The sequence below is a fragment of the Bos grunniens genome, chromosome 10 (assembly GCF_055505025.1).
Source record: "Bos grunniens cultivar Pamir isolate PY7600 chromosome 10, Bosgru_T2T1.0, whole genome shotgun sequence".
Lineage (NCBI taxonomy): Eukaryota > Metazoa > Chordata > Mammalia > Artiodactyla > Bovidae > Bos > Bos grunniens.
In genome coordinates, this window is record NC_141174.1 from 29,195,904 (window position 1) to 29,223,171 (window position 27,268).

The 27,268-nt window shown below is 37.8% G+C and overlaps 1 protein-coding gene across 1 annotated transcript in view; it reads right to left on the reverse strand.

Moving 5' to 3' along the window:
• Positions 1–2,015: 2,015 nt before the first annotated feature.
• The window catches only part of SYT16 (synaptotagmin 16), a 156,707-nt gene continuing 131,454 nt past the window's right edge, over positions 2,016–27,268 (reverse strand). Inside the window, exons 7-8 of the mRNA XM_086320364.1 lie at positions 15,313–15,626; positions 2,016–13,616 (exon numbers count right to left, since the gene is read on the reverse strand). Of these exons, the coding sequence (XP_086176490.1) occupies positions 15,313–15,626 (314 nt within the window). The 3' untranslated portion in view covers positions 2,016–13,616. The remainder of the gene's footprint in view (positions 13,617–15,312; positions 15,627–27,268) is intronic.

Genomic DNA, 27,268 nt, shown 5'->3' on the forward strand with positions numbered 1-27,268 from the left:
TCATCCATAAAATGTTACTCAAGATAATTAAGATTTTTTTTAAATTGCTGCAAAAGACTTTAAGAATCACAGTCATGGATGTTGTCGCAATTATTTTAACACTTAAGGATGTTTAAGTCTCTGTTGAAGGAATGTCAGGAGACAGCAATCATTTGTCAAGTTTGGTTCTGCAGATGATTGGCTTTAAAAATATCTTTCCTTGGCAATATTCTGCTTTTGCTCATAATTTTATATATTTTCTTTGGTGTTTTAAAATATCACATAGGTATGCAGTGCACAGACACATGTAGAAACGCTCAACTGCACTCAGTGTGACTGCTCAAACTCTGCCCTGTGACTTTAGAAATGGGACCTCAAATGATCTTCATTTGCAGCCCCCACTTACTACCCTACAGAGTGTTGGAAATGCTCTAAGATGACTAGGGGAACAAGTAGAATTCTTAATTAGCACATAATGTTCTAGTACCACCATAGGTTAGGAAGAACTTCAGCAACCTAAGAAATGAGCTTGTAGTTAGGAAGCTTTCCTTAAATAATCATGGCTGACTCGATAGACGTGAGTCTGGGTGAGCTCCGGGAGTTGGTGATGGACAGGGAGGCCTGGCGTGCTTCGATTCATGGGGTCGCAGAGAGTCGGACACGACTGAGCGACTGAACTGAACTGAACCACAACATTTGAGATAATTTTTCTAAAGAAAAGATAAAAAACTAAGTGTGCTAAATGCTATCTAGAAGATTCTCACTAAATTGATTCGTTTTCCTGTATGCACAAATAAATGACAATTCCAAGCCTTCTTAAATGTAAGTGGAGCCAAGTGACTAGTCCTGGTCAGTGGACAGAAGTAGAGATTGCCACCACTTAGCCTGACTCCTTAAAGAGATTTGATTCCCATGCTTTTTCTTCCCCCTCTCTTTGCATGACTGAATAAATAAATATTTCTCTAGAGGCTCTAAGGATTCTGAGATGGGCCTCAATCCCTAAAATGCTAAGATACCAAGCTGTATAGACAAGAACGTCTTAATGAGAAATAAATCTTTATACTACTAACTCGTTGAAAGTTTGGTTTATTATAACACATAGCATTAATCCCCTCAACTAACACAGTATGCAAAATGGTAAAAATAAAATTTCCCTGAAACATCTATAGATTTTTTTCCATTTTCTTTTTTGGTTTGGGGGATGTCAGTGGTGTTTTTACTGCTGTGGAGGTGTCTGTTCATAACAGTTCTGTTCCCTCTACTTCTGGCTTGCTGCATCTGAGCCTTGTAAACTTATCAGAACTGTCTATACATAGAAGGGAGAGGACTCTGGAAGAGGGCCTTTCAGATGAGTAATTCCCCACACATTCCATTTGTACAGGAATGCCTACATTTTTCTCAGAATCCTCCTCAGATGAAATTCAGTTATTTCAGGTGATCTTTATATTTATAGAGCTCCTTGTGCTGTGTGCTAAGTCACTTCAGTCGTGTCCAACACTTTGCAACGCTATGGACTATAGCCCAACAGGGTCCTCTGTCCATGGGATTCTCCAGGCAGGAATACTGGAGTGAGTTGCCATGGCCTCCTCTAGATCTTCCGAACCCAGGGATCAAACTCACATCTCTTCTGTCATTGGCAGGCAGGTTCTTTACCCCAAGTGCCACCTGGAAAGTCCACAGAGTTCCTTGAATGTATGCTAAGTTGCTTTAGTTGTGTCTGACTGCCCACCAGCCTTCTCTCACTTACCTAACATTCTTAATTTAAACTCAGCACTTTAGCATTTGAGTCGATATATACTGATATGTATCTGTGTTCCACATAAAAGCCTACCTCACCCTAAAACCAAAATAAATTATATGGGTCATAAATGTAATGCTTATAGTTCTAGTATATCTGTCTGAAGTTGGTATGATTTTGGAGTTAATGTTTTTTGTATATGCTAAAATAAGCAATATCATTCAGGCCCATAAAATTTGCATGTTGATGCTGCAAAACTGTATCTTTTTTAAAGATGCAAAAATTTCACACGTATGCATAGAAGCCATCTGCTTAAACTTTATTGATAAGACCAGTAGCAGCAGTTTTACAAAATTGGAATGATTTTCAGTTTTGAACTAATGTGAGTTCAGTTGCAGCAGACATTTTGTACAAACTGGGGCTAATGCTTCTTCTATGTTTTTGTTTTAAACAAAAAGCAATTAGAATTTATCCTCATGCATTTAAATATCTAATACAGAAATAGTTTTTAGCCTGCATAAAATATGCTTCCAACATCACTGTGAGACTGAACATCTGCCTTAAGGATTATTTGTACATGAAAAACAGTATAATTCTTCCAATCACAAACTTATTCTTTATCACAGGTAAACTATTTTATATTTTCCAACATAATTTCAAAGGGTATTTCTAATATAAAAGTATTAATCTTGAATTGAGTATCAACATTGAATATTTCACTAGCTTGCCCAGTTAAAACGTAAGATATAACAGTGTAAGAATAGTACATTAAAACATTGTTATGAACTTTTGAACATTACAAAAGGTAGAAAGGTAATCTAGTTAAGCTGAACAGTTAAAAAATTTCCAAACCTTTTCCTAAACACTATTCACTGATAGAATTTAGTAGTTTTAGAAATAGGGTAGGTCATTACATTCTATAGCTGTTTGTTCTGGTAAATAGGAGACACCATAAGTCAATAAGTCACATTGTGAGAAATACAAGGACACCTATATGGAATGTTCTTAACATTTTCAGAAGTTTCTAAAATAAAAGTTCAACCTTTTAGGAGAAAAAAATAATTTGTTTTTCTCTTAAACCTCTGTACCACCCAGAGATTGATTCTCTGCTGGAAAATTGAGAAAATATGACAGCAGCTGGATCTGAAAAGGCCCATGAAGCAATGGGAAAGGTAGGGGACAGCTCCTACCTTACAACCAGCAAGTTGTAAGGCCCTGCACAACAATTTACCCAGGTACACCTGCTAGTGACTTAGAAATCTAAAGGAGGACCGGCTTTTATATTACACCATATCATAATAAACTTTCCCACAAGTGAAATCCATGAAACTAATAACCAGAATTCACAACCACCAAAAACTCAGGACAGTCTGGTACATATAAATAACTCATTGAAGTAAACACAGGAAAGAAAAGGTACAGATTTACAATATTAATACATCTCCAGCATCCAGCTGTGAACAGAACAGAAATACAAGACACACTCCCTACTAAGAATAGTGTGTTCCATGTAGGGTAGCACAATCTCCCCAAAATAGTTACATATGTTAAAAATGAATGAATCATTCACATTTTTTCATGCAAGTTCCTCAAGAACACCCATCAAAAGTTGAGATATAAAGGAAAACCAATAAAATATTTTAAAACAACAGAGTTGCACACAGTATGCATATGGTAAAACATAAATGTGTGAATGTGAACAACTGTTTCAGATGCCATATGAAGACCAAAAAAAAATTGAGTCAAATTTATCTTGTACTGTGAATACAAAATATTGCTATGAAATCTTGGATGTACCTTGAAAATATTTCTTTTAATCTTTACTTCCTTCTGAGAGATAATAAATGCTATTTAGGAAGAAAATGATTTTGTGGATGAGGACAGTCATTTGAGAGAAGAGAGATGGAGAAGACTGCTTCAAAAGAAAAAATAATATAGACTGAGGGACCTTTTTTGATGGGGGAAGAATCTTTCCAAATACTGTATTCAAATCCCATTTTGTGGAAAAAAAATGCTATTTAATACTTTCCTTGTTCTTGACCTAAATCAAACCCCTTATGATTATACAGTGGAAGTACCAAATAGATTCTGATAGAATGGCTGAAGAACTATGGACAGAGGTTTGTGACATTGTACAGCAGGCAGTGATAAAACATCTCCAAGGAAAAGAAATTCAAAAAGGCAAAATGGTTGTCGGAAGAGGCCTTACGAATAGCTGAGAAAATAAGAGAAGCTAAAGGCAAAGGAGAAAAGGCAAGATATACCCATCTGAATGCAGAGTTCCAAAGAATATCAAGGAGAGATAAGAAAGCCTTCCTCAGTGATCAATGCAAAGAAATAGAGGAAAATAATAGAATGGGAAAGACTAGAAATCTCTTCAAGAAAATTAGAGATACCAAGGGAACATTTCATGCAAAGATGGGCACAATAAAGGACAGAAATGGTATGGACCTAATAGAAGCAGAAGATATTAAGAAGAGGTGGCAAGAATAAACAGAACTATACAAAAAAACCCTTAATGACCCAGATAACCACGATGATGTGGTCACTCACCTAGAGCCAGATATCTTGGAGTCTAAGTTAAGTGGGCCTTAGGAAGAATCACCAAGAAGACAGCGTATTAAAAAGTAGAGACATTACTTTGCCAACAAAGGTCTGTCTAGTCAAAGTTATAGTTTTCCCAGTAGTCATGTATGGATGTGAGAGTTGGACCATAAAGAAAGCTGAGCACCAAAGAACTGATGTTTTGAACTGTGGCATCAGAGAAGACTCATAAGAGTCTCTTGGACTGCAAGGAGATCCAACCAGTCCATCCTAAAGGAAATTAATCTTGAATATTCATTGGAAGGACTGATGCTGAAACTCCAATACTTTGGCCACCTGATGCAAAGAACTGATCCATTGGAAAAGACCCTGATGCTGGGAAAGATTGAAGGCAGGAGGAGAAGGGACAATAGAGAATGAGATAGTTGGATGGCATCACCGACTCAATGGACATGAGTTTGAGCAAGCTTCAGGAGTAGGTGATGGACAGGGAAGCCTGGCCTGCTGCAGTCCATGGGGTCACAAGTTAGGACATGACTGAATGACTGAACTGAACTTGTTCTTGAGGTTAAAATGTTCTTAAAATAAACAAAAAGGTCTGTGTTCAATTCAAAGCTTGGCAAGCCTACTGAGAAGATATGTTTGTGATTTGTTCTGTGGTCAGGTGTCTGAGCAAAAGAATTAAAACCTAATACCTTATTTTTAACTTCTCAGAGGCAAAATGGCTAAATACCATTCCAACTTTAACTTTTAGTAAAATTACTAACATTCTATGAATATAGCTCAATGATCTAAAAGCATCAATTACTTCAATGTAAGTAAGAATTGATTTACCTTAAAAAATAATGAAACATCTCACAGTCTTCACAAACTCTTAATTCTGCAAAGTATTTTTTCATCTGTTACTTTGTCAGACCTATGGCCCTGCACATAGTAGGGACTCAGAGTGTTTGTCATATTAATGAAGGAATGAATGAAATGTATTCTTACAACAATCTGGCAAAAATAAGTAAAATGAGGATTATCCTTCCCATCTGACAACTGCAAAACCGAAGGCTTACAGAAATTGTGACCTGATAGTCATTTTATAGCTCATTAAAGGAAGACTTGATACCAGAACAGAGGCCTCATTAATTTTAACCTAATCCAATATTCTTTCTACAACCATACCATCTCTGCAATAATGCCTAGTTCCACAGGTTGCTGCAGCTACAAAAGGGCAGTTACTACACGTATAAATGACATCAAAATATTCCCCAGATCTTGATCATCAATCAGGCTTCTCCCTTCACCCAGTGTGATTATCAGTGTTATCACTCCACCAGCCCTACTTGCTTGGTCAGCCTATGCGTTATCAGAGCAGGCCCTTCCATTCAGCATTCAGAGCTCCTGTATGGTCTGGATGCTTACATACCACTTTCGGCTAATTTGTACAATTGACTATGGCAGGGCATGATCACAAAGCTTCCTTTCTCTTGGCAGCAGTAGAGATGTAAAGACATATAAACTAGTAACAGAAGGTAGTTTTCTGTCGTGAATCAGTAATAATGTAATTAGCACTTTTATCAATGTATATTTAAATCATTGTTCAACAACAAAAATACCACAGTGTCTCTGAATTTAGGGATTACATTCTCAGAGCCTTTGGAATTTTCTCTGATTAGCCTTTGGAACTGAGTGAGGAAAGGCTTACATATGTTAACATGGATGATAAAACTATGTGCTTTTTTATGAACTGTCTCCTCAAATGTAAAATAAACTCAGTTTCACATAGGTGAAATTGATCCCAGATTGTAAGCTGCTATATTTTATTTGATGAATCATATGAATTAATTCATCTATTATTGGATTCAGATCAGACACATTAACAAAATGTAACATAGCAATTAGAACTGTAAATAAAATTAAATAGATAATAAACAAACTGGCACATGCAGACAATGGTATATTATTACTCAGCACTAAAAACAAAATGAGCTATCAAGACATGAAAAGACATAGAGGAAACTTAGATCCATGTTACTAAATGAAAGAAGCCAATCTGAAAACACCACACACTGCATAATTCCAACCATATGACATTCTGGGAAAAGCAGAACTATGAAGACAGTAAAAAGATCACTGATTGCCAAGGATTATCAGGGAGGGGTGAATAAGCAAAACACAAAAGATTTTTAGGTTTGAGAAACATCCAGGAGTGAACCCTAACGTGAACTATGGACTTTGGGTGGTAAGGATATGTCGATGTCATTTCATCAGTAGTAAGAGATGCACCCATCCTGGTGTGGAGGGTTGACAGTGGAGGTGGGTGTGCAAGTGTGGGGAGAAGTGAGTGTATAGGAACTCTGCACTTTTGCTCAATTCTGCTGTGAATTTAAAACTGCTAAAAAAAATTAAGTTTATTAGTTTTTAAAAAAAGTAAACAGATCACAAAGACTATCATGTTTTTTACCCAAAATAGAGGTCAAATCTTATTTCAACAGATATTTTTATAGAAATTCCTGTCACAATAAAGTATGCAGATACTAACTTCTTACAAACTTATTAATAGAATCTTCAATAAAATAAAATTTAAAATTCTGGAAAAGACTCTGTTTCGTAATATTAATACTAAAGTTTAATTTACAGCTGCATTATTATGGTGGTATAATAAAAGATTGCATTATATTTGGGGGTAGTTGTAAATTGATAAACATTATCATGTCCACAAGGAAATGTGGCAAAATTAGTAAGCTTTGCTGGAAGGTACCAGCTATAAAGAACTTGACAAACTCTTGAGAGACATGTATTCCTAGAAAGTGAACATATTATGTAGAATAAATTACATGAAAATATTCTTTTAGTGCATATTTTCTTCACCGATCAGAGTTTTTATTGGCAGCTATCTGATATATTTTCCCAAACATATAGGTCTTAGTAAATAAGAGATATGAACTTTTCTATTATGGACCATCAACTAAGCAACACTAAAAAACTGTCTTCAGTAAGAATTTCTAGGCCACCAAACATTCTGACTTAACTTACATGAATTGAGACATGTTTAGTATTTATCTGAGATAAATTTTTATGATAAGAATTATAAGCAATAAATCCACTGGAAAAATTCCTATTTTGTCTTCTGTTATAAAATTTTAGGCATTAAAAGTTAGATTCACACTGATTTTACATTATTTGAGACTAGAAAACAATTATTGGTTCCTCTGCCAACACCCCCAATGTTGATCTTTATCCATTTAATAGGATGCCCCACATGTGTTTAATGTGTATAATATCTAAGACAAATTTTCATCAAAAGAAACAGAGGAACATAGGCATCTTTGCTTACACTGTCACCCCTTTATCTGGCAGCCAGTATCTCTAGTTTACTTTTTCAAAAAGTAAAAAGTAGCAATGCCTTTCAACTATTAAATCACTGGGCTTATAAAAACTGTGTCATATATGTTTGCACAGACCTAGCATTCCAGGGTCTAACTTACTGCCTTGCAAAGGGCATTCAATATTCCATTCTAAAAATAAAATATATTAAATAACCAACTTCTATCTCATTTTATAACTCACTTCATTAGTGGAATGGAAGCTGTATTTCCTTCTTCTGAGGCTAAAACATATCTATCTATTTCAAAGAGAAGCATAGACTAACAACCAATGTATTTATTCCTCAAGTAAAGGCAGAGTAATAATTTCCACTTTCCTTAAATCCTCTCCTTTTCAGTGGAAAAATGGAGGTGTGGGAGAAGAGACCATCACAGAAACACAGTAACTCAAAATTAAAGGATAATTGAAGATCTTAGTGTATACCTAGAGTTCTTATCAGAATCTAATAAAATAAATAAGTATTTATAAATGAAAATGATTGAGCTCAAACTGTTTTACTCACCTGCTATTTTTCAGCCCCTAGCCCAGTGTCTGGGATATAACATACCTACTATCTTTTGAATGAATAAATTATGTATAAACTAAAACAACAAAATAGAGCAAGTAGATACTTAAAGGGGAAAATGAAACAAAAGTACTCCAGAAGCATGGTGATTGGAAGACAGCCTTCTCACAATCTTTAAAGTGGAACTGGGAACTCTGTCACCTGAAGGCATGATGTAAAAACTCCCATGGAGACACCTGAAGGCAGCATTAGTGAGCTATGGAGAGCTGGAAGCATGGTTTTATTCTAGTGTCCTAGGCTTCCATGCCTGCCTCTGAGTTTGTTCTCTAAACCTCAAGCTGTTTTATCAGGTCCACAGTGGCTATAAATAAAGCTGATTATTGTCTGTGTGTCTAGGATACTGCTTCATAACCCGAGGGAAACAAAAACAGTCAAAGCACCCCAGGAGAGGAAACTCACCTGGAGCCTGCAAGCATCCTCAAAGTAACCTAAACAAAGCCTGAGCAGAAACTCCCTGGAGAAAGCCTTCTATGATACAGAAAAAAATCAATGTGGAAAAATGTCCAAAGGGGAAGAGGGCAGACCTGGAGTGTTGTTATTGTTGATCCCGTTTGCAGGTTCTGTGTACAATATCAGACTCAGGAGGAACTTCAGAAAGACTGTCTTTCTGGGTGCCCTGCTGTTCTCCTTTAGTCAGAACCCACCACTAATGCAGATGTTTCTGTTTCAAAAGACTTCCAAAAGTGATGATTCTATGATCTCTCCAATGTGACCAAGGCCTGCTCCAAGTCTGAGACTTCCCACATGTTTCTTCCAATAAATTGAATAGATACATGTCACCTCTTTCCAATAACTCAAAGCAAGGAACTTGACTTCTGTGGTACATAATGAGACTAACTGAACAACTGCATGCTGCTAAGCACTGTTATTTATATTGTGACTAATTGCGTCAAAGTGTAGTCACGGCACTCATAAAAGATTTTAAGTCTTGTGTTATCCCAAAGAGCATGGTGCCATAGACAAGGAAATCCAAAGAAAACATTATGAATTAGCACAAAACCCCCTTCATGCCATTCTCCTTACAGCTCAGTTAAACTCTCTTGACTTAAAGCTCTGACTCTGTCCACATGTCAAGAAGAGAGGGGATGACTGGTCCTCTTGGTAAGCACTCTTTACATCCTGGATAACTGTTCCTAGAAATCACGCCTCAGCCTTCTCAATACTCAGCCAACCCCTTTACCTTCCCTACATGCTGAATTACTCCCAACTAAAACCCCTAAGCTAAGGAATTCTCCAATCTCTTCATGTTTCTCCTTAACTGAGAATAGTAGGATGTGAGTCAACACTTTAGCAACTTAGGAAATGTGGTCTCACACGTCCTCATCTCAGAAGCCTGTTCAGTTTAAATCCACTAGTATGCACGACTGGTTCATGGCACCTGGTTGCGCTCAATATGCGGACTGAATGTCCACAAAGGCTCTTCTAAGTTCTTTGGAAACTCTTTACTGGAGGACAACAGAACACATTTTCTATTATATCAACAAGGCACTCTTGAAAACCACTTAAAAAGGACTTAATTTCAACCCTGATAAAATTCCTTTCTTTATGGTCTCTGAAGGGAAACAGAGATAAATCATTGGTCCTGACTATTACCTTCCAGTCAAACAGCTAAATGTAAACAGCTGCATCATTAGATCACCAAAAAAAAAAAAAAATTACCTAAAAGGATATAAAAAAAGCTGAGTGCCGAATAATTGATGCTTTTGAACTGTGGTGTTAGAAAAGACCCTTGAGAGTCCCTTGGACTGAAAGGAGATACAATCAGTCCATCCTAAAGGAGATCAGTCCTGGGTGTTCTTTGGAAGGACTGATGTTGAAGCTGAAACTCCAATACTTTGGCCACATGATGCAAAGAGCTGACTCATTTGAAAAGACCCTGATGCTGGGAAAGATTGAGGGCTGGAGGAGAGGGGACAACAGAGGATGAGATGGTTGGATGGCATCACCGACTCAACAGACATAAGTTTAGGTAAACTCTGGGAGTTGGTGATGGACAGGGAGGCCTAGCATGCTGCAGTTCATGGGGTCACAAAGAGTCAGACATGACTGAGTGACTGAACTGAACTGAAGGATATAATATGGATATAAGAGCTCCCAAAAAGAATGTTTTCCATTTTGAAAAGGGTGTCAGTAGTGTTAGTTGCTCAGTCATGTCCAACTCTTTGTGACCCCATGGACTATAGCCGCCAGGCTCTTCTGTCCATGGAATTCTCCAGACAAGAATACTGGAGTGAGTTGCCATTCCCTTCTCCAGGGGATCTTCCCCACCCAGGGAATGAACCCAGGTATCCTACATTGCAGGCAGATACTTTACCATCTGAGCCACCAGAGAAGCCAAAGCGTGTCAGTATGTGTGTTAGTTGCTCAGTCATGTCTGACTCTTTGCAATCCCATGGACTGTAGCCTGCCAGGCTCCTCTATAGTGCCACACTATTTATTTTACTTTTCAGATCAAAGCTGAAATAGGTACTCAAGTTGCCACCTTTACCAACTCCTTTGATAGGAACAAGGTGCTCTGTCCACATATGAGCAGTGGATAAGAGCTGGGTGTGAGGAGAGGTCTTGAGTGTGATTTATCAAGATGTACATACAAGCACCAGAGTGGATAAACTGGCCATCATACAATTATAAATTGGATTTGGTCATTATACATCATTTAGGGATTTATTAAGACTTAATTTCTTCCACACCCTAGGCTTATCATGGTTGAGGTTGTCCCAAATGCAGACTAGCTTCGTGCAGTGTTACTAGTATAGCGGTGAACATAGCTGCCTTCCAGACTAGCTTCACCTCCCTACCCTTTTTAAAGTATCTGAAATTGTTCTCACTACTTCTCTAGCATTACTATTACTTTCACTAGAAAGAGAAACAAATCTTAAATGCATTTTTAAACATGATCATGAGAAGGGAACATTGAATGGTTGGTATATGCTCATCTCTATTTTGTTATTTCATTATCAAAAAAAAAAAAAAAGACCTTTTGAGGTAGGTATTATTTCCATCTTCCAGTTGAATAAGCAGGGTCACAGTCTGGCTAAGCAATTACCTTAGGGCCACACAGTAGGCAGAGTTTATTTAAAACCAGACTAGGGCCACAGCCTGTGCCAACTTCTCTGAATTGTTTAGACTAATTTCATTCACCCCATCTTTCTTTTCTAGAATTCCACAAGTTGTGAAAAATGACAGTTAATCTAAAATGGCTTTTCATTTATATTAGTTTATTTTTCTTGCATATATGCAATAGATGCTGATGGTATCTAGCATATTTATCCTTTAATTCTTCCATACTCATGCTATATCATTTGTTTCTTTTATAACTTTTTCTAGCTTTTCTCTTTGGAATGAACAATTTCTAATACAATAAAAATACTTTGGCCATTTCAGGATTATCTATCATTTGTTTTCCCTGTGGATCAAACAGAATGGAATGGTCTTTAGCCACAGTTTATGCAAAGGTTAGAGGAGAGGTCACATGTAATTTCTACTCCTGTTTCTTCATCATTAAAGGACATGATGCTTGCTCTTGGTTTTATGTCATCTACAAATAATCCTTTCACATTCACTTTTCTGATCTTCATGTCTGAATACTAGCCCTCTGCTGCAAATGGATAACCAGGCTTTTGAGAAACCCTTAGTTCCACGGTCCTTGCTAAACCATCAATTTAATCAATGCAATGGCTATCAGAGAAGCATTTTCACTTAACCTGATGGGAGTTCCAACTTAAATAACGCATTACTTGAAAGGAAAGAGTTTTGGTTGTCAGATAAGACCATGTGGTACAACCAGGATGCAAAACATAGAGACTGAGAGGTGTTAACAATCTGTCAAATATTGTGAGTGCTACATGTTACAAAGGCAGAGGCTGTGTTTCAGGCTGTAGCACCCTGGAGAATACCAACGTTTGAGGTCAATCTGTTACTGTCATGAAAGTTGATGCAGAGTGAACAGTGCCTATACTGAGCAACAACATAGCACCATGCTTTCTTTTTCTCTTCTCATCTCCCATCATGGCGAGGATTCTTTCTCCAACTTTGTACAGGTGGAATATCAAGTCTATTACATCCAAAGATGGTACAAGCTCTTTTTCTATTAAGAGAAATAAGACTTCCCCCTTCACAGTTATGCAACAGCAGCAAAAAGAGGGTCCAAAACAACTGTGTATCACACTGGGAGCCAGTGAAGGAGAGAAGTGAGAGCAGGTGCTCGGCTGCCTGGTGAATGGCCCATTTAAAAATTCAACAATAGTCAAAGGGGTGCAGGGAACACAAGAGCACCTCCGTGACTGGGGAAACGGGCACTTCCCAATTCAGTGTTAACTCATGCCCTGAAAGAGGGCATGCTGTAAATCACATTTCCATAAACCTCCTGCATCATATACCTTCCAAAATAATATTTTATAAGCATTCTCATAGAAAGAACTACTCAAACAACAAATTCTAGTACTTCTTCAGCTTCATATGTCACTATGAGATATTGATTATTAGCTAGATAAAATAGGCAAAGCAGCTTTAACATGGCAGAACCAACAAATTATCTTTCATAACTCTTTTGAAAAGCAAATGTAGATATAAAAGCTCGAGTGAAAAACACGTTAAGTGCATTGTGTCTAGACTCTGCCAAGAAAACAAGGAAATTTAAGTGCACAAAATGAAGATTTTACTAAACCAGAATTTAAATCAATGTAAAAAAATTCAGCCTCATATTTTAATGTGTCTTGTCATTAGCATTTTATATTTATACAAGCTTTAGGGTGAATGTGGCTGGATATTCAAGATGTACATGCATCCTACATGGTGAATAGCACCAACATAGTAAAATTATACAAGTGAAAAATGCTTTTCAGGCAGCCCTCCCTTCAAATTTCCGTAAACTCTACCATAAGCAGACTATGAGAGAAAAGATCAAGCACGCAAGGATATTTTCACTGTATCAGAAGAAAACCTTAGAAATGGTGGGTCAAGGCAGCAGAAAATGAAGTATAGGTGATTATTGGGTACCGTAAGACTAAGGATGCGGCAAACATAGAGCAGGAAAATATGAGGAGGAAAAATCCAGGCCCGTCTGTACAACACATGCAGATTTTTTTCAAATGTAAATTTTAAAGTGAATGCTGCTTTTATGTCACTGGATAAAGGAAAGCATAACAAGGCTGCTCTGCTTCCCCTTAAGCACAAGCGCATAAAGAGAGTAAGGGATGTGAAAAGCCAATTCTTTGTGCCACTACTTAATCAATTGCACTCAGTTCTACTCAATGACACAGCCACACTGCAAAGACCACTCAGCAGTTAATGGATATGATGTTGGAAAAGCACTTTGAGGTCTTCCAAAGCAAGGTAGGGCGAAAACCCAGTGGAACATGGTTTTACTACTTATTCACAGTAACTGAGCAGCATTATGTACAGAACTCCCGTGACCTGAAAAGAAAGGAAGATATTCATTTATTCTTCTAATTCTGATTATTCCATAGGAAATCACTTCTTTCATAAGCTTGAAATTGGAGTCGAGTTATCCTGTGTCCTAGTCTGGGCTTGTCAGGATAACCATTACAGGCTGTAAGGAATAAATATGTGCTTCAAGTGCTACAGCCTACGTTTACAATCTGTCAAATGCAGAGCTGAGGAGGAGTTATGTGTTTTTAACTGTATACATCCATCACTAGCTATCATCCTTCCCACAGACAGTGAAAAGTCAACAATGAAACATAAAAGCTAAAAATAAGTGACAGCAATTGCTCAGAAGAGCTGCACATGGGGCTCAGTGTTACACATACACACACTCCTTCCTTTTTCATGACTGCCAATTTAAAGGAATTGAAATTAAGGGCTCAGACCTAAGAAAATAAACATGCAGTGCATAATAATGTAAAAGTCAGTCAGAAGTAAAATTTCATGCTCATAAACACATGATCAGTGTTCTAAATGGTATGTGACCAGAATGCAAGTAGTGGCTAATACATGTTGCTGCAAATACCATGAAAAATGACAATTATAGGCACTTCAAATGCTCAAAGAAGAATCAGTTTCATTCCTCACAAACTGAAAATATTCTTCATTCATGTTATAACATATTCATTTCTAAGTATCAATCAAATCAACATTTATTAAAGATCTATTGTATGCAATGCACTATGCTTTGATGGTCAAAAATATTGCATTAAAAATATGGTTTACATGCAAGTACACAATCCAAATATATGTATGAGTGAGTATATTGTATTGAATATAGAAAAAGTGTCATCTAGGAGACCACTAGATTCAGAAAAACCAATACACCCATGACTTAAATAGGTTTTTTTGGTTTTCTTCTCAATCTATAAGAATTTGTCAGGTAAGAAAAACAGCATAAAAACCTTGAAAGTTTTAACTTTGAAATCTTACATGCTCAAAAGGAGACAAGTTGTCTTGTAACAGCAGTTTTCTAATTCTTTTTCAGATTCAAAATGGTTCACCTAACCAAATCTCATAGGAAACCACAATATATAAGATAAAAAGAGCTATTTAATTCATACAAATTTGCTTTATAAGTGCAAGTTTATAACATTTATTTGTTAGTCAAATAAATGAAGGTTTTTTTTTTTAATAAAGAGAAAAATGTGAAATGGGGAATTATGGATGAGAGCTACATTCTTTTATGAGACTTGGGGTTAGATTTATTTCTGTATTTTGGAGTGTTTTGCACCATATTAAGGAAATTCTGATTCCTACACAAAAGTGGTTTACAAATTGTAACTTTTAACAGCACTCTTACTGTTAAATCTCAGGGAACAGAGGCAGCCAGAGAAGTTTCATTCCAGAGCCTGACCCAAAACTCAATAACCTACTAACACAAATTAATTTATCATCATTCATCTTAACCATGATGATATTTCCCATAAAGTATACTCGACAGCACACATCTGGGCTTTTTTTAAATTATAGTATTTAAATCTAAATCAAACCTTTAAGAAACTCAAAGATCCTCCCACCCTCACAAGGTCTTAGGGGTTAGTAAAATTCAATCCCTTCTTACAGCCTGTCTGTAAAAAGCCTGCCAGCAAGCACTGAGTTGGTATCAGTAATCGAAACACGTATCACCAGGGTGGGTACAGCCCACAAACACCTCTTGACAAACCTAGGATTCGAGCAGTGTGTGCCACCTGCAGACCTGCTGCCCTTTGGTCTCCTTCATTTCCTCCCAGTGGTCTCGCTCCTCCTCTCCACTGTTGTTTTGACCCAAAGCAATCCAACCAATCATCTCTTTACGCTTCATGGTACGCCTGTTATACACGGAAATCATCAGTGTGACATCAGACAGCTGAAAGAGGGCCACCTGGAAAACAAAGGTCTCCTTATAGACGGGATTGGGCTGCCCACGGCGGATTGACGTCTTGCAGCGAGACATCTCTTGACCCACAGAATTGAAGAGAAAGAGCTTTCCGTATGTATCTAGGAAAAAAACAGTGGAAATGAGAAGCCATCAGTGCCTTCTGTTTTGCTAGTTTAATTGCAATATCTACACGGGCAGTACATTTTTCCTTTTTAACATACTGAGCAGCATCTTTAGGCCTGGAACTTGCTGTTGGACTAACACATGGGCTTCTCTGGTGACTCAGTCAGTAAAGAATATACCTGCAATGCAGGAGACCTAGGTTTGATCCCGGAGTTGGGAAGATCCCCTGGAGAAGGGAATGGCAACCCACTCAAGTATTCTTGCGTGGAGAATTCCATGGACAGAGGAACCTGGTGGGCTACAGTCTATGGGGTCGCAAAGAGACATGACTGAGTGACTATCACACACACAACACACACCTTACACGAACTCTTCAGGAAAGGGATGATTACCTTTAATGCTTAATGTTGCATGTGGCCCACCATGGGGTACCATGCTGATGCTCATCGGAAGGACTACATGTGCAGGGGTGTGTACGTGCAAAGGCATGTGTGCAGTGGTATTTGTGGACACGCACATTCTTCATCCATATTTTATTTATGTAACAATATATATACATTTTGCCCTATGTGTTTTTCTTTTCATTGTCCAAGTACTATTTATGCCTAAAAAGTCTCTTCTTTTCTCATTCTCTACATATTCTTTGGACCATCTCATATACCTACCTGATCTGTATCTGTGGCCTAGACTTCCCTTCCAAGCTCAAAATCCAATGGAATACCACATTGTTTCTTGTAAAATCCCATCTCACAAATATCATGTCTCCCTTTTAAAAACTAGCTGCTTTAGTGTCCCCCAACTCTGTGAATGTAGCATCATCTGCTCAAGTCCCAAATCAGAACTCAGGACCGCATTTTTTTTTTAAGTTTTAATTTAATTTAATTTTTTTCTTTTTTTAAATTTTATTTTATTTTTTACCTTTACGCATTTTTGACAAGACTGGCTTCCTTACCCCTAGTCCAGCTGATCAATCACTAAGTTCTGTTGATTCTGCCTCCACAATAGCTCCCAAATCCACCCACTCTCTTCCCTCCCAATGCTGCTGAACTCCTGGTGTATACTGTCGGCTCAGGTCACCAACCTCTCCCACTTGCATTACTGCATGTTTCTTTGCTGATGTCCAGTCACTGGATTGACAAATCCCATAGTCAAAGGTCTGTATAGTCAAAGCTATGGATTTTCAAGTAGTCATGTATGAATGTGAGAGTTGGACCATAAAGTCCTGAATATTCATTGGAAGGACTGATGCTGAAGCTGAAGCTCCAGTACTTTGGCCACCTGATGCAAAGAGCTGACTCATTAGAAAAGACCCTGATGCTGGGAAAGACTGAAGGCAGAAGGAAAAGGGGACAACAGAGGACGAGATGGTTGGATTTGGCATCACAGACTCAGTGGATATGAGTTTGAGTAAGCTCCAGAAGATGGCAAAGGACAGGGAAGCCTGGCGTGCTGCAGTCCATGGGGTCGCAGAGTTGGACACAACTGAGCAACTGGACAACAACAATAGTCAGAGGGGTCTTTATAAAGTACAGATCTGGTTGTATCACTCTCACTAATAAACAAAGACTAAACCTTCAATACATCCCTCTAGTCTCAGGATAAAAAACTAAATTTCTCAGCATAGACTACACACCCTGACCCTTTTATCTTCCAGTTTCATTGTGCATCTCAATTGCCTTTATACGCTACATCCCCACTCCACTGAACTACCTTCATCCCCCCAACCCATCCTGCTTCTCTTTCTCTTTCACCTCTACGTAAGTTATACATGCCCTCACATCCCAAATGATACCCACCTTTCAGTTCAGTTCAGTCACTCAGTCATGTCCAACTGTTTGCAACCCCATGGACTGTAGCATGCCAGGCCTCTCTGTCCATCACCAACTCCAGGAGTTTACTCAAACTCATGTCCATTGAGTCAGTAATGCCATCCAACCACCTCATCCACTGTCGTTCATTAGTTTGATTTAGATGTCACTTTATCTGAGAATCTTGGATGACCACTTTCCCCCATGCTGACCATCTGCAGGCTCCATCAAAATATAATTTTACCTCTCTCAGCACTCATTACCCAGTATTTCCATCGCCTGTTTACTTGCTGTAAAACTGTCAGTTCCCAGATGGGAGAAAGGGAGATTTCCCTGTTAACCATTGTACCCCATGCCTGGTATAATGCCTAACATGTGATAGACACTCAATAAATATTAAATATTTTATAATGAATGTTTGTGACCATCCAGGAGGCTCAACTTTCTGTTTTCTTTTGGACTTAAGTTTTCAAATTTGCAAAATGGAGCTAAATCCCTCATTTTATAACCCCTGCACTAGAATGCCATCAGATGGTAACTAGCATCATAGGTTTAGTCATTTATAGAAAGTAAGTACTAACATAATCTACTACTTTTGCTAAAATTCCTGAATGGATAATTATAAAAAATTATATCTTAAGACAATTCTATTTTTACTAAAATCACGTAATGTATCAATATCTTGACTTTCTCTTAACTACAGCTTTTGCCACTAATTTATATGTGTTTTATCCTTTAAAAAAAAATCAACATTTTGGTGTTTCCCAAATTTTATCATTTTGTACATTGTGTTCAATGTGGGCTAAATGCCGATTAGTGTTTACTGCTCACTTCCCCACCTAACAACCAGTCAAACTTTTTAAAGTGTAAACCCAGATCCCTGTAATTTATCGTTCTCTACAAAGGCATTGTAAGATAGGAAACAAATTACAACCTGCAGTTTTCTTTCTATGTTGATCTTTTTCTATTCCGGTTTGATGTGTTATTTTATGCACTTATCTGCTGAGAAACACAAGGTGTGAAATTGCACTTCAGGTGTGAAAACACTTCTCTGTCTCAGAAAAAGGGCTCTCCACTCTTCAAACTGCTCTATGGAAAAAGCTGTCAGCAAACTGACAATAAGGGAGTGAACTTGTGTTTCTGCAGCTGTACAGCTACACAGTTCCTGGAGGAAAAGTTCAATCCAGTCACCAAACTGATCTGGCAATTCTGCTGCCAGTTATGGCAGTGGGAATTGAATTAATCTTGCAAACAAAGACTTGCTCATTTCACAAAGAGAGCAATTTCCAGCTTTCTCCTGGTCAGAAGATTATTTTCTAATTATGAGAAAGGCTATTTAAAATAAGCCAGAAAGAAAAATACCAATACAGTATACTAATGCATATATATGGAATTTAGAAAGATGGTAACGATAACCCTGTATGTGAGACAGCAAAAGAGACACAGATGTACAGAACAGTCTTTTGGACTCTGTGGGAGAGTGAGAGGGTGGGATGATTTGGGAGAATGGCATTGAAACATGTATAATATCATATATGAAACGAATTGCCAGTCCAGGTTCGATGCATGAGACAGGATGCTTGGGGCTGGTGCACTGGGACGACCCAGAGGGATGGTACAGGGAGGGAGGTGGGAGGGGGGTTCAGGATGGGGAACACGTGTATACCTGTGGCGGATTCATGTTGATGTATGGCAAAACCAATACAATATTGTAAAGTAATTAACCTCCGATTAAAATAAATAAATTTATATTTTAAAAAAAGGCTATTTACAACCAAACCACCATCACTGAAGCTGAATTGTACATGTATGACAAGAGAGGGGAATAATAAAAGTATAAACAATCCAGTCTGAGGACATCTGACCAGAAGAAGAGAAATGCCATGCCAACTGTTCCAGCTCAAAATTATTGACAATAATTGTATGCTTACATTTAGCTATCCAGGGCTATGACCAGAAAATTCTGCTTGTGAGGAATAGTGAGGAGTAAGGTTGGAGTCTTTGGGGGTTCAGTGAGCATCAGTCAGAATGGAAGAGAAAAGGTCAAGTAAATACGCAATTTTACTGAGCTGTTTTAATTCTTTGGGATTGATAGTGTAATACTTGCTGTAGAGCACTACCAAGCAGTATTTTATCTTCTGTTGATGATTCAGATGCCTCTCAGCGTCTCTAGCAACATAAAGCCATCATCAACAGGCTGAATGGGTCACAATCCCCTGGTAGTTCTGGATGCTGTCCTTCTGACTCAGCCCATCAACTGTGTTATGGGTCACTCACTTTCTCCACAAAGAAGACACCACATGAACCAAAAAAAATTATAACAGCAAAATATTTCCAATTTATCATGGCACAAACCTATGTCATTTGGGATTCAGGAGTCATCTTTTCAAAGAAACAATGCAATACCACAAAAGTTAGTTACATAGGTCATACAGAACAGCTGCCCCACAGCAGCATGATGGTCTGCCATTTGTAACAGACTTAGCCTTGGGGTGGGGGCGGGGCACTATGATTCTCTGGGCAAAGGAAAGGAATTTGGTCATTTAACTTCTCCTTAGCTTCTAATGTATTCATAATTATTAAACATCTTCAATATACATAAGAGAGAATAATATTAATACTACCCATACTTAAGTACCAATCATGGATGCATGCTTAGTCGCTTTTAGTCATGTCCAACTCTTTGCGACCCTGTGGACTATGGCCTGCCAGGCTCCTCGGTCCATGGGATTCTCCAGGCAAGAATACTGGAGTGGGTTGCCATGCCCTCCTCTGGGGGATCTTCCTGACCCAGGAATTGAATCTGCATCTCTTACTTCTCCTGCATTGGCAGGTGGGGTCTTTACCACTAGCACCACCTGGGAAGCCCCATTTGATATTTAGCATTTTTCATATTTACTATTGACCTTTCTGGAGAAGGCAATGGCACCCCACTCTAGTACTCTTGCCTGGAAAATCCATGGACGGAGGAGCCTGTTAGGCTACAGTCCATGGGGTCGCTAAGAGTGGGACACGACTGAGCGACTTCGCTTTCACTTTCCACTTTCATGCACTGGAGAAGGAAATGGCAACCCATTCCAGTGTTCTTGCCTGAAGAATCCCAGGGACAGGGGAGCCTGGTGGGCTGCCGTCTGTGGGGTCGCACAGAGTCGGACACAACTGAAGTGACTTAGCAGCAGCAGCAGCAGTGTTCTAGTATATTAATAAACCACAAGTAGCTTATTCATTATTTTAATTAATGGACATTTGTTTTTAATAACAAAGAATTGAAAAGATTTCAGTGAACACTTTGGTATTTTATATCATACCAACACTTAAGAATTTCTGTAATACATCCCTATGAGTGGATTATTGATTCTTTATAAATTCCAGAGACAAAATCTTGTTACTTTTATTGTTAATACCTTCTCCATGCCTGTGATTTATCCTTTTGCTTTGTGTATAGTAACTTTTGCAGTTTAAATGCTTTACATTCTGTGGAGTCGGTCAGATTTATCAATGTTTTCCTTTTCAGTCGGCACATTAAAAAATTATTTAAGAAATCCTATCCAAACTCAATGGTCTTCCATATTCCTTCTATGAGTCTTAAGAATTTATTTTTCAATCTGATCTTTAATCCACCTAAGATTGATTTTTATATGTGGCATGAGGTAGGGATCTAATTATTTTCCCAAATCAGAAGCATTATACATTAAATAGCCCATTATCTCCCAGTTGACTTGTAATATAATGTTGATCAGATACCAAGCATCTAGCTTTGGTGTCCTTCCCTTAACTTGATATTTATTATCGTCCTTTTAGAATATGTCTTGATATCTGTTAGGAAGAATCCTTATATCATCTTTTTAAAAATTTAGTTATTCCAATCTCTTTCTTTAACTGGCTCTTGCATATGAATTTGAGAATCAGTTAGTCAAGTCCTTTTAAAAAAAAAATCTGGGGATTTTGATTGGGATTGCACCAGATATATAAATTCGAGGAAAGCTATTATTTTCACAATATAGATTATTCTAACCAATAAACATGTTCATCTATCTATTTAGTTTTATTTTGTGTATTTCAAAATGTTGCAATTTTTAAATAATTTTCTTACTCATCTTTTATTAATGCTATCTTTTGGTACCATAGCTACTGTTACTTTTGTATATATTAATGTGTTAAAACTCTACTTTCTATCTGTCCTTGATGTATTAGAAAACAAGTTTGTATTAAAATATGTTATTAGTTCAAATTTATAGGTTTTCTTGCATTTTTAATGCAATCATATTTTCTATAAAGAATGGCAGTTTTGTTTCCTCTTCTCTAGCTTTAAATTTTTATTTCTTTTTCTTATTCTACTAAACTGCCTTGAGTTTCCAGTTTAATGCTGAGTGTGAGTGATTCTAATGGGAATCCTTATTTCTTTCTTGATGGATTTCAATATTAAGAATGATAGCTAGTGTCTATTTTCTTAAAATGCTCACCACCAGGATTAAGTATGTTCCCTTCCTTATTCCCTGGTGTCTCAGATGGTAAAGAATCTGCTCCAATGCAAGAGACCTGGGTTTGATCCCTGGGTTGGGAAGATTCCCTGGAGAAGGGAATGGCTACCCACACCAGTATTCTTGCCTGGAGAATTACATGGACATACAGTCCATGGGGTTGCAAAGAGCTGGACATGACAGCGACTAACACTTCTCTACCACATGCTAGTTGTTGACATTTAATACCATTTCTGCCTTTCTAAGCTCTTTTCTTTACCAAACTTAAAATTACATTCCCCTGAATCTCTTGCCAGTAGGATCCCAGTTAGATTTCACTAGTGAAAGTGAACTGTATGAGAATGGAAAGCAAAAGGAAAGGGGAGCCACAATCCTTTCAGGCCACAAACCAGTTGCAGGCATGTGGACAGGAATTAGCAAGCAAATGGCAAAGCAGGGTGTTCACCCATGGCATTCAAAGATCCTTATGAGAACCAATCCTTTCACGTGCACAGCTCAGACTGTACCCGTACCTTTCCTGTGATGCCTGTACTTCTGGATTTCCTGGAGAGAGCCTTCCTGACCTTTACTGACCAGACTTCCCATGCTTGAAGCCTATGAGAAACAACTTCTGATTCAAAATATAGCTAGAGTATTTTGTATTTTCCTGACAAAAGTGTGACAAAGTAATCAGTAACCTGAACTGGAATGCAACTAAAATAAAAATACAAGACCACTGGCCTAGAAGTTGGGTGCCAGGGAATGGAGAAACTCCTATCAGAGGCTAGGATAGTGGAGATCCATCATTCACATTAAGTGATGGTAAACTGTCATCTGCTATCACTTGGAAGGAAGCAAATATGCTTAATATTTGTAGTTATAAGGGAAAAAATTGAAAAACAGAATGTTAGAAGTGTGTATTCACTACTACTGGCTTCATCTAGAGGCTGGGAAGAGGTGAAAAGTAACCTTGGGAAAGATGAAGGTGCAGGGAAAGAGAAAGAGAATCCTGAAATTCAGACATTTCTGTGATTGGAAAAGTCCCTTGCTTCCAGATCTCCAAACAGTAAGAGATCATTTTGGGGGTGGTGGGGGTGGGGGGTGGGGTGGGGCAGAGACTCTGAGATTTATTTTTTTTAATTTATTTATTTTAATTAGAGGCTAATTACTTTACAATATTGTATTGGGGAGGGAGGTGGGAGAGATAAATTTTTGAAGGCTTCAAGCAACAAAGGCTCAATAAACCTTCTTGAGTGAATAACGTGATAATGACGGGTTAAGTATCAAATTAAGGATGAAGGCTTCACACCAGATTTGAGGTAACTGAGCCATGTGACTGGCTTCTGAATATAGAATATTAGAAGTAATACATTACCTTCAATCACAGCTAAAGTCAGTCATTCCCCCTGTCTCTTCCCCTTCCATGACAACAAGGCTGGTCACATTTTGAATATATTATCACCTCATTAAATAGAAAGAATCTGTATCCCTTACTTATAGCTTAGAGGAGCATTGCCTGCCTTACTTTGGATTGTGATGAAAGGGAGAAATAAACCTTTGCTGTATTAAGCCATGAACTCTGCAGCATTTGTTATTGCACCATAACTTTGCCTATACTGATACATCTTCTATTATTCATCTACTATGAATTATTTTTGCCAATAAAGCATAATGTATTTCATCAAGAGCTTCTTTTGTAACTATTGACATGATCAAGTTTTCCCATAAATCAGTTGGTATAGTGAGCTATTAAATACATTAGATTTCCCTAATGTTAACTCATTCTTGCATTCCAGAACTAAGCCCAATTTATTGGTAATTAGTGTTTCTTTTTCTTAAACATTATGAGGCTAGGTGGACACCCAATATAAAATGTAGTAGAAGTGAGAGGATGTGAGGAGAGAGAGAGAGGGAGAGATTGGGAGGAAGAGAAATATTAACCTAATGCTATATCTATCATTTTCAAAGCAGTTTTAGTCCCTTGACATTTATTATTATCACCAATATATTTTGATTTATTTTTATTGATTTTGTTTATACCATCTAGTCTGCATTTTCTAGGCTTTTAAATATCTCTGCTTTGTATGGGATTAACTGAATTTTCTTTATTCTAATTTAGTCTCTCCATTGGGTTAAAAGTTGGATTATAATTTTAACATGCACCCTTGATTTAATGTCCAAAATGAATCAATACCTCTACCTTTTTTCTGTGGCTCAGCTGGTAAAGAATCCGCCTGCAATGCAGGAGACCTGGGTTCGATCCCTGGGCTGGGAAGCTCCCCTGGAGAAGGGAATGGCTACCCACTCCAGTATTCTGGCCTGGAGAATGCCATGGACTTTATAGTCCATGGGGTCACAAAGCGTCAGACATGACTGAGTGACTTTCGCTTTCACCCTCTTTCTAAGTAGCGTAAGTGCCTTAGAATTCTTTGATTTCGGTCTCCCCTTCACATCTTTCGTACTATTCCTGCTAGGAATTTCAGTTCCACATTATTGCTGTAGTCCCAATATCAGGCACGTTTCCCACTTTTGCTGTTTCTGCTTTACGCAGTCTGCACATGCTCACATTTACCTACATGTTGATCTTTTTGTTCCTGTTGTTCATTCCCTTTCTTGCACTTCACTCCTTTCAGGTTCAATTTCTTTCTCCCTGAAATCACACCAGTTAGTAGTTCTTCCAGTGATAAACCCTTTCAAGCTTTGTAAAAGAAAGAAAGATCTTTATTCTTCTGTCACTTGAAAAGCATAATCAGTGGAGAGTGTTTTTCTCTCCAGCCTGTGACAATACTCTCCCCTTGTCTTCAGGCTTCTGTGGTTGCTGTTAACAAGGCTGTCTTCAGTCTGTCATTCTTCGGAAGAAAGCCGAGTGGTTTTTTTTAAATCAGTTTTATTGAGATATAACTCACATACTGTGATAACTGTATTTTCTCTCCTGTTGCCTTTCAGATTTTCTAGCTTTGACATTGTTGTGAGAATTAAATGAGGTGATATAAGTAAAGGAATATCACATACGCAGCCAATAAGTTATGGCTGCACATAAATCTTCATATGCATTGGCCGTAATTTTGAACACATAATGGCTATTAATAAGTATTTACTATACCTAACTGAAAGCTGGACCAAGATTTTAAAAGAAGGTGGTATATCCTATATTCATTTCTGTGCAGTCCTTTTTCCCCTGTGTTTCATCCATAGAGGTTACCCCCCACTTCCCATTTGTTCCTCACACTAAACACAAGCCTGCTTGATTTGCTTTTTTGTTTTTCCTTCCTCTAGTCTCTGCTATTGTGAATGCCTAACAAGGTTAATATGCTGCTGCTGTAAGTATTATCATTGGGGATGTAATTATCATATATGGCTAATCATGCACACACTGAGAGGCTGGGGAATGCGTTGTTTTTAACTAGAGGGGACATCTTAATGGTAATTTTTGACTGGGACCATTATATGTGTGTATATAAACACAACGCAGTAATGCACTGGAGAAGGATGGAGAAACAGAACCTGCCAACAGAATAGCTAACTTTTTAAAATGCAGACTTGTATAGGTAGGAAAAGAAACAGGAAAAGAACAGAACAGAGTTGCTAGTTAGTTGTTAGTGAATTGTTTTCCCACAAAGCCAAATTCAAAAGATAATCAAATGCTTCTAATTCTCAATGGGGACTTCTTCAAAAGCTTCTGTACAAGGATTTCAAATGTCTAGCAGACACTGAAAGAGGGATTTTCACCTAGATCATCTGCCATGTGGAGACTATTCCTTGTCATCATGTTTGTAGACTAGCCTGTGCTATCTTAATAGCAAATATGACAACAATCATGATCTCTTGTACTAAGATTTTACCTTGAAAGTGCCTGGAATGGTTCTTGACACATTGTTACCTGCCTTGAGCTAAGATTAGTTCATTTTGTTAACTTGTTTACGGATTGTTTCTGAATAGGTTCTATGGAATAGTTTCAGTAATTTTCAAATAGCCTATGTTACCTTCCCTGGTCCACCTATGATTTGAAAAATATATGTAAACATATTTAAATTTTTATAATATGGGCATTTTCACCAAAATGGAAGGAAGGAAAGAAAGAAGGGAGGGAGAAAGGAAAAAGGGAAAGAGAAAAGAAGGGAGGGAGGGAGGGAAGATGGCAGGAAGAGGGATGTAGATATAAAAATCTATCTATCTGATGAATAGAGAAAAGGTTAAAGTTAGAAAGAAAGAAATGCCCAATCATATACTTTGTCTTGGGATGGATGTGGTTTATGAAGGATGCTATAGAAGATGCCGTCAGGTTATTTGATTGATATCCTATCTATTTTGTCCAAGATTGAGTCAAGGGTGGACCTTGAGATTTCAACATAATTTAAAAAACAATGTAATGCCCATCACAGTATTCCCTATCAATTGCTACATTCATGTTTTATTTTTATCTACCTAGCCCAACTGAACTATTCCAGACCAGACCAGATTTTTATGCCTACTATTTTATAACAATTTTTCAAGTATGCTGAAAATTTGAAATAATTATACAGTGGATACCCATATATTCATCACCTAGATTCTTCAATTGTCATATTTTGTTCCACCTATGCTATGGCCTGATGTGTCCTACCAAAATTCATATGTCGAAGCCCTCATCCCCAATATGACAGTATTTGAATGTGGGATCTTTGGGAGGTAACCAGGTCATGAGGGTGGAGCCCTCATGAATGGGATCAGTGCCCTTAGAAGGACAGCCATGAGATAGAGGTACTCTCTCTCCATCATGTGAAGATACAGGAAGAAATCTGCCTGAAGACCAAGAAGAGGGTTCTTATCAGGAACCAAATTAGTTGATCAAATCCAAATTGATCTTGGATTTCCCAGCCTCCAGAACTGCAAGAAAAAAATTTTCTGTTGTCTAAGCCAGCAGTCCCCAACTATTTCGGCATCAGGGACCAGTTTCGTGGAAGACAATTTTTCCATGCATTGGTGGGGGGATGGTTTCAGGATGATTCATGCATATTATATTTATTGTGCACCTTATTTCTAGTAATGTTACATCAGCTCCACCTCAGATATCAGGCATTAGATCCCAGAGGTTGGGTACACCTGGCCTAAGCCACCCAACCTATGGTATTTTTGCTATAGTAACCTGAGATAACAGACTTTGCTTTCTCGTATATCTATACATCTATCAATCTGTCATACCTGTAGCCATCATTGTTCTTTACCCCTAAACATTTCAGCATGTTTCATTAACTAGAGTTCAATAATTTATGGTTCTTTCATATTATAAGATGAAATTTACATGCAGTGAAGTGCACAAAGCCTAACACCATTCAGTAAGTTTTAACAAATGCAAACATCCATTTAACCCACATCCCTATCAAAATATAG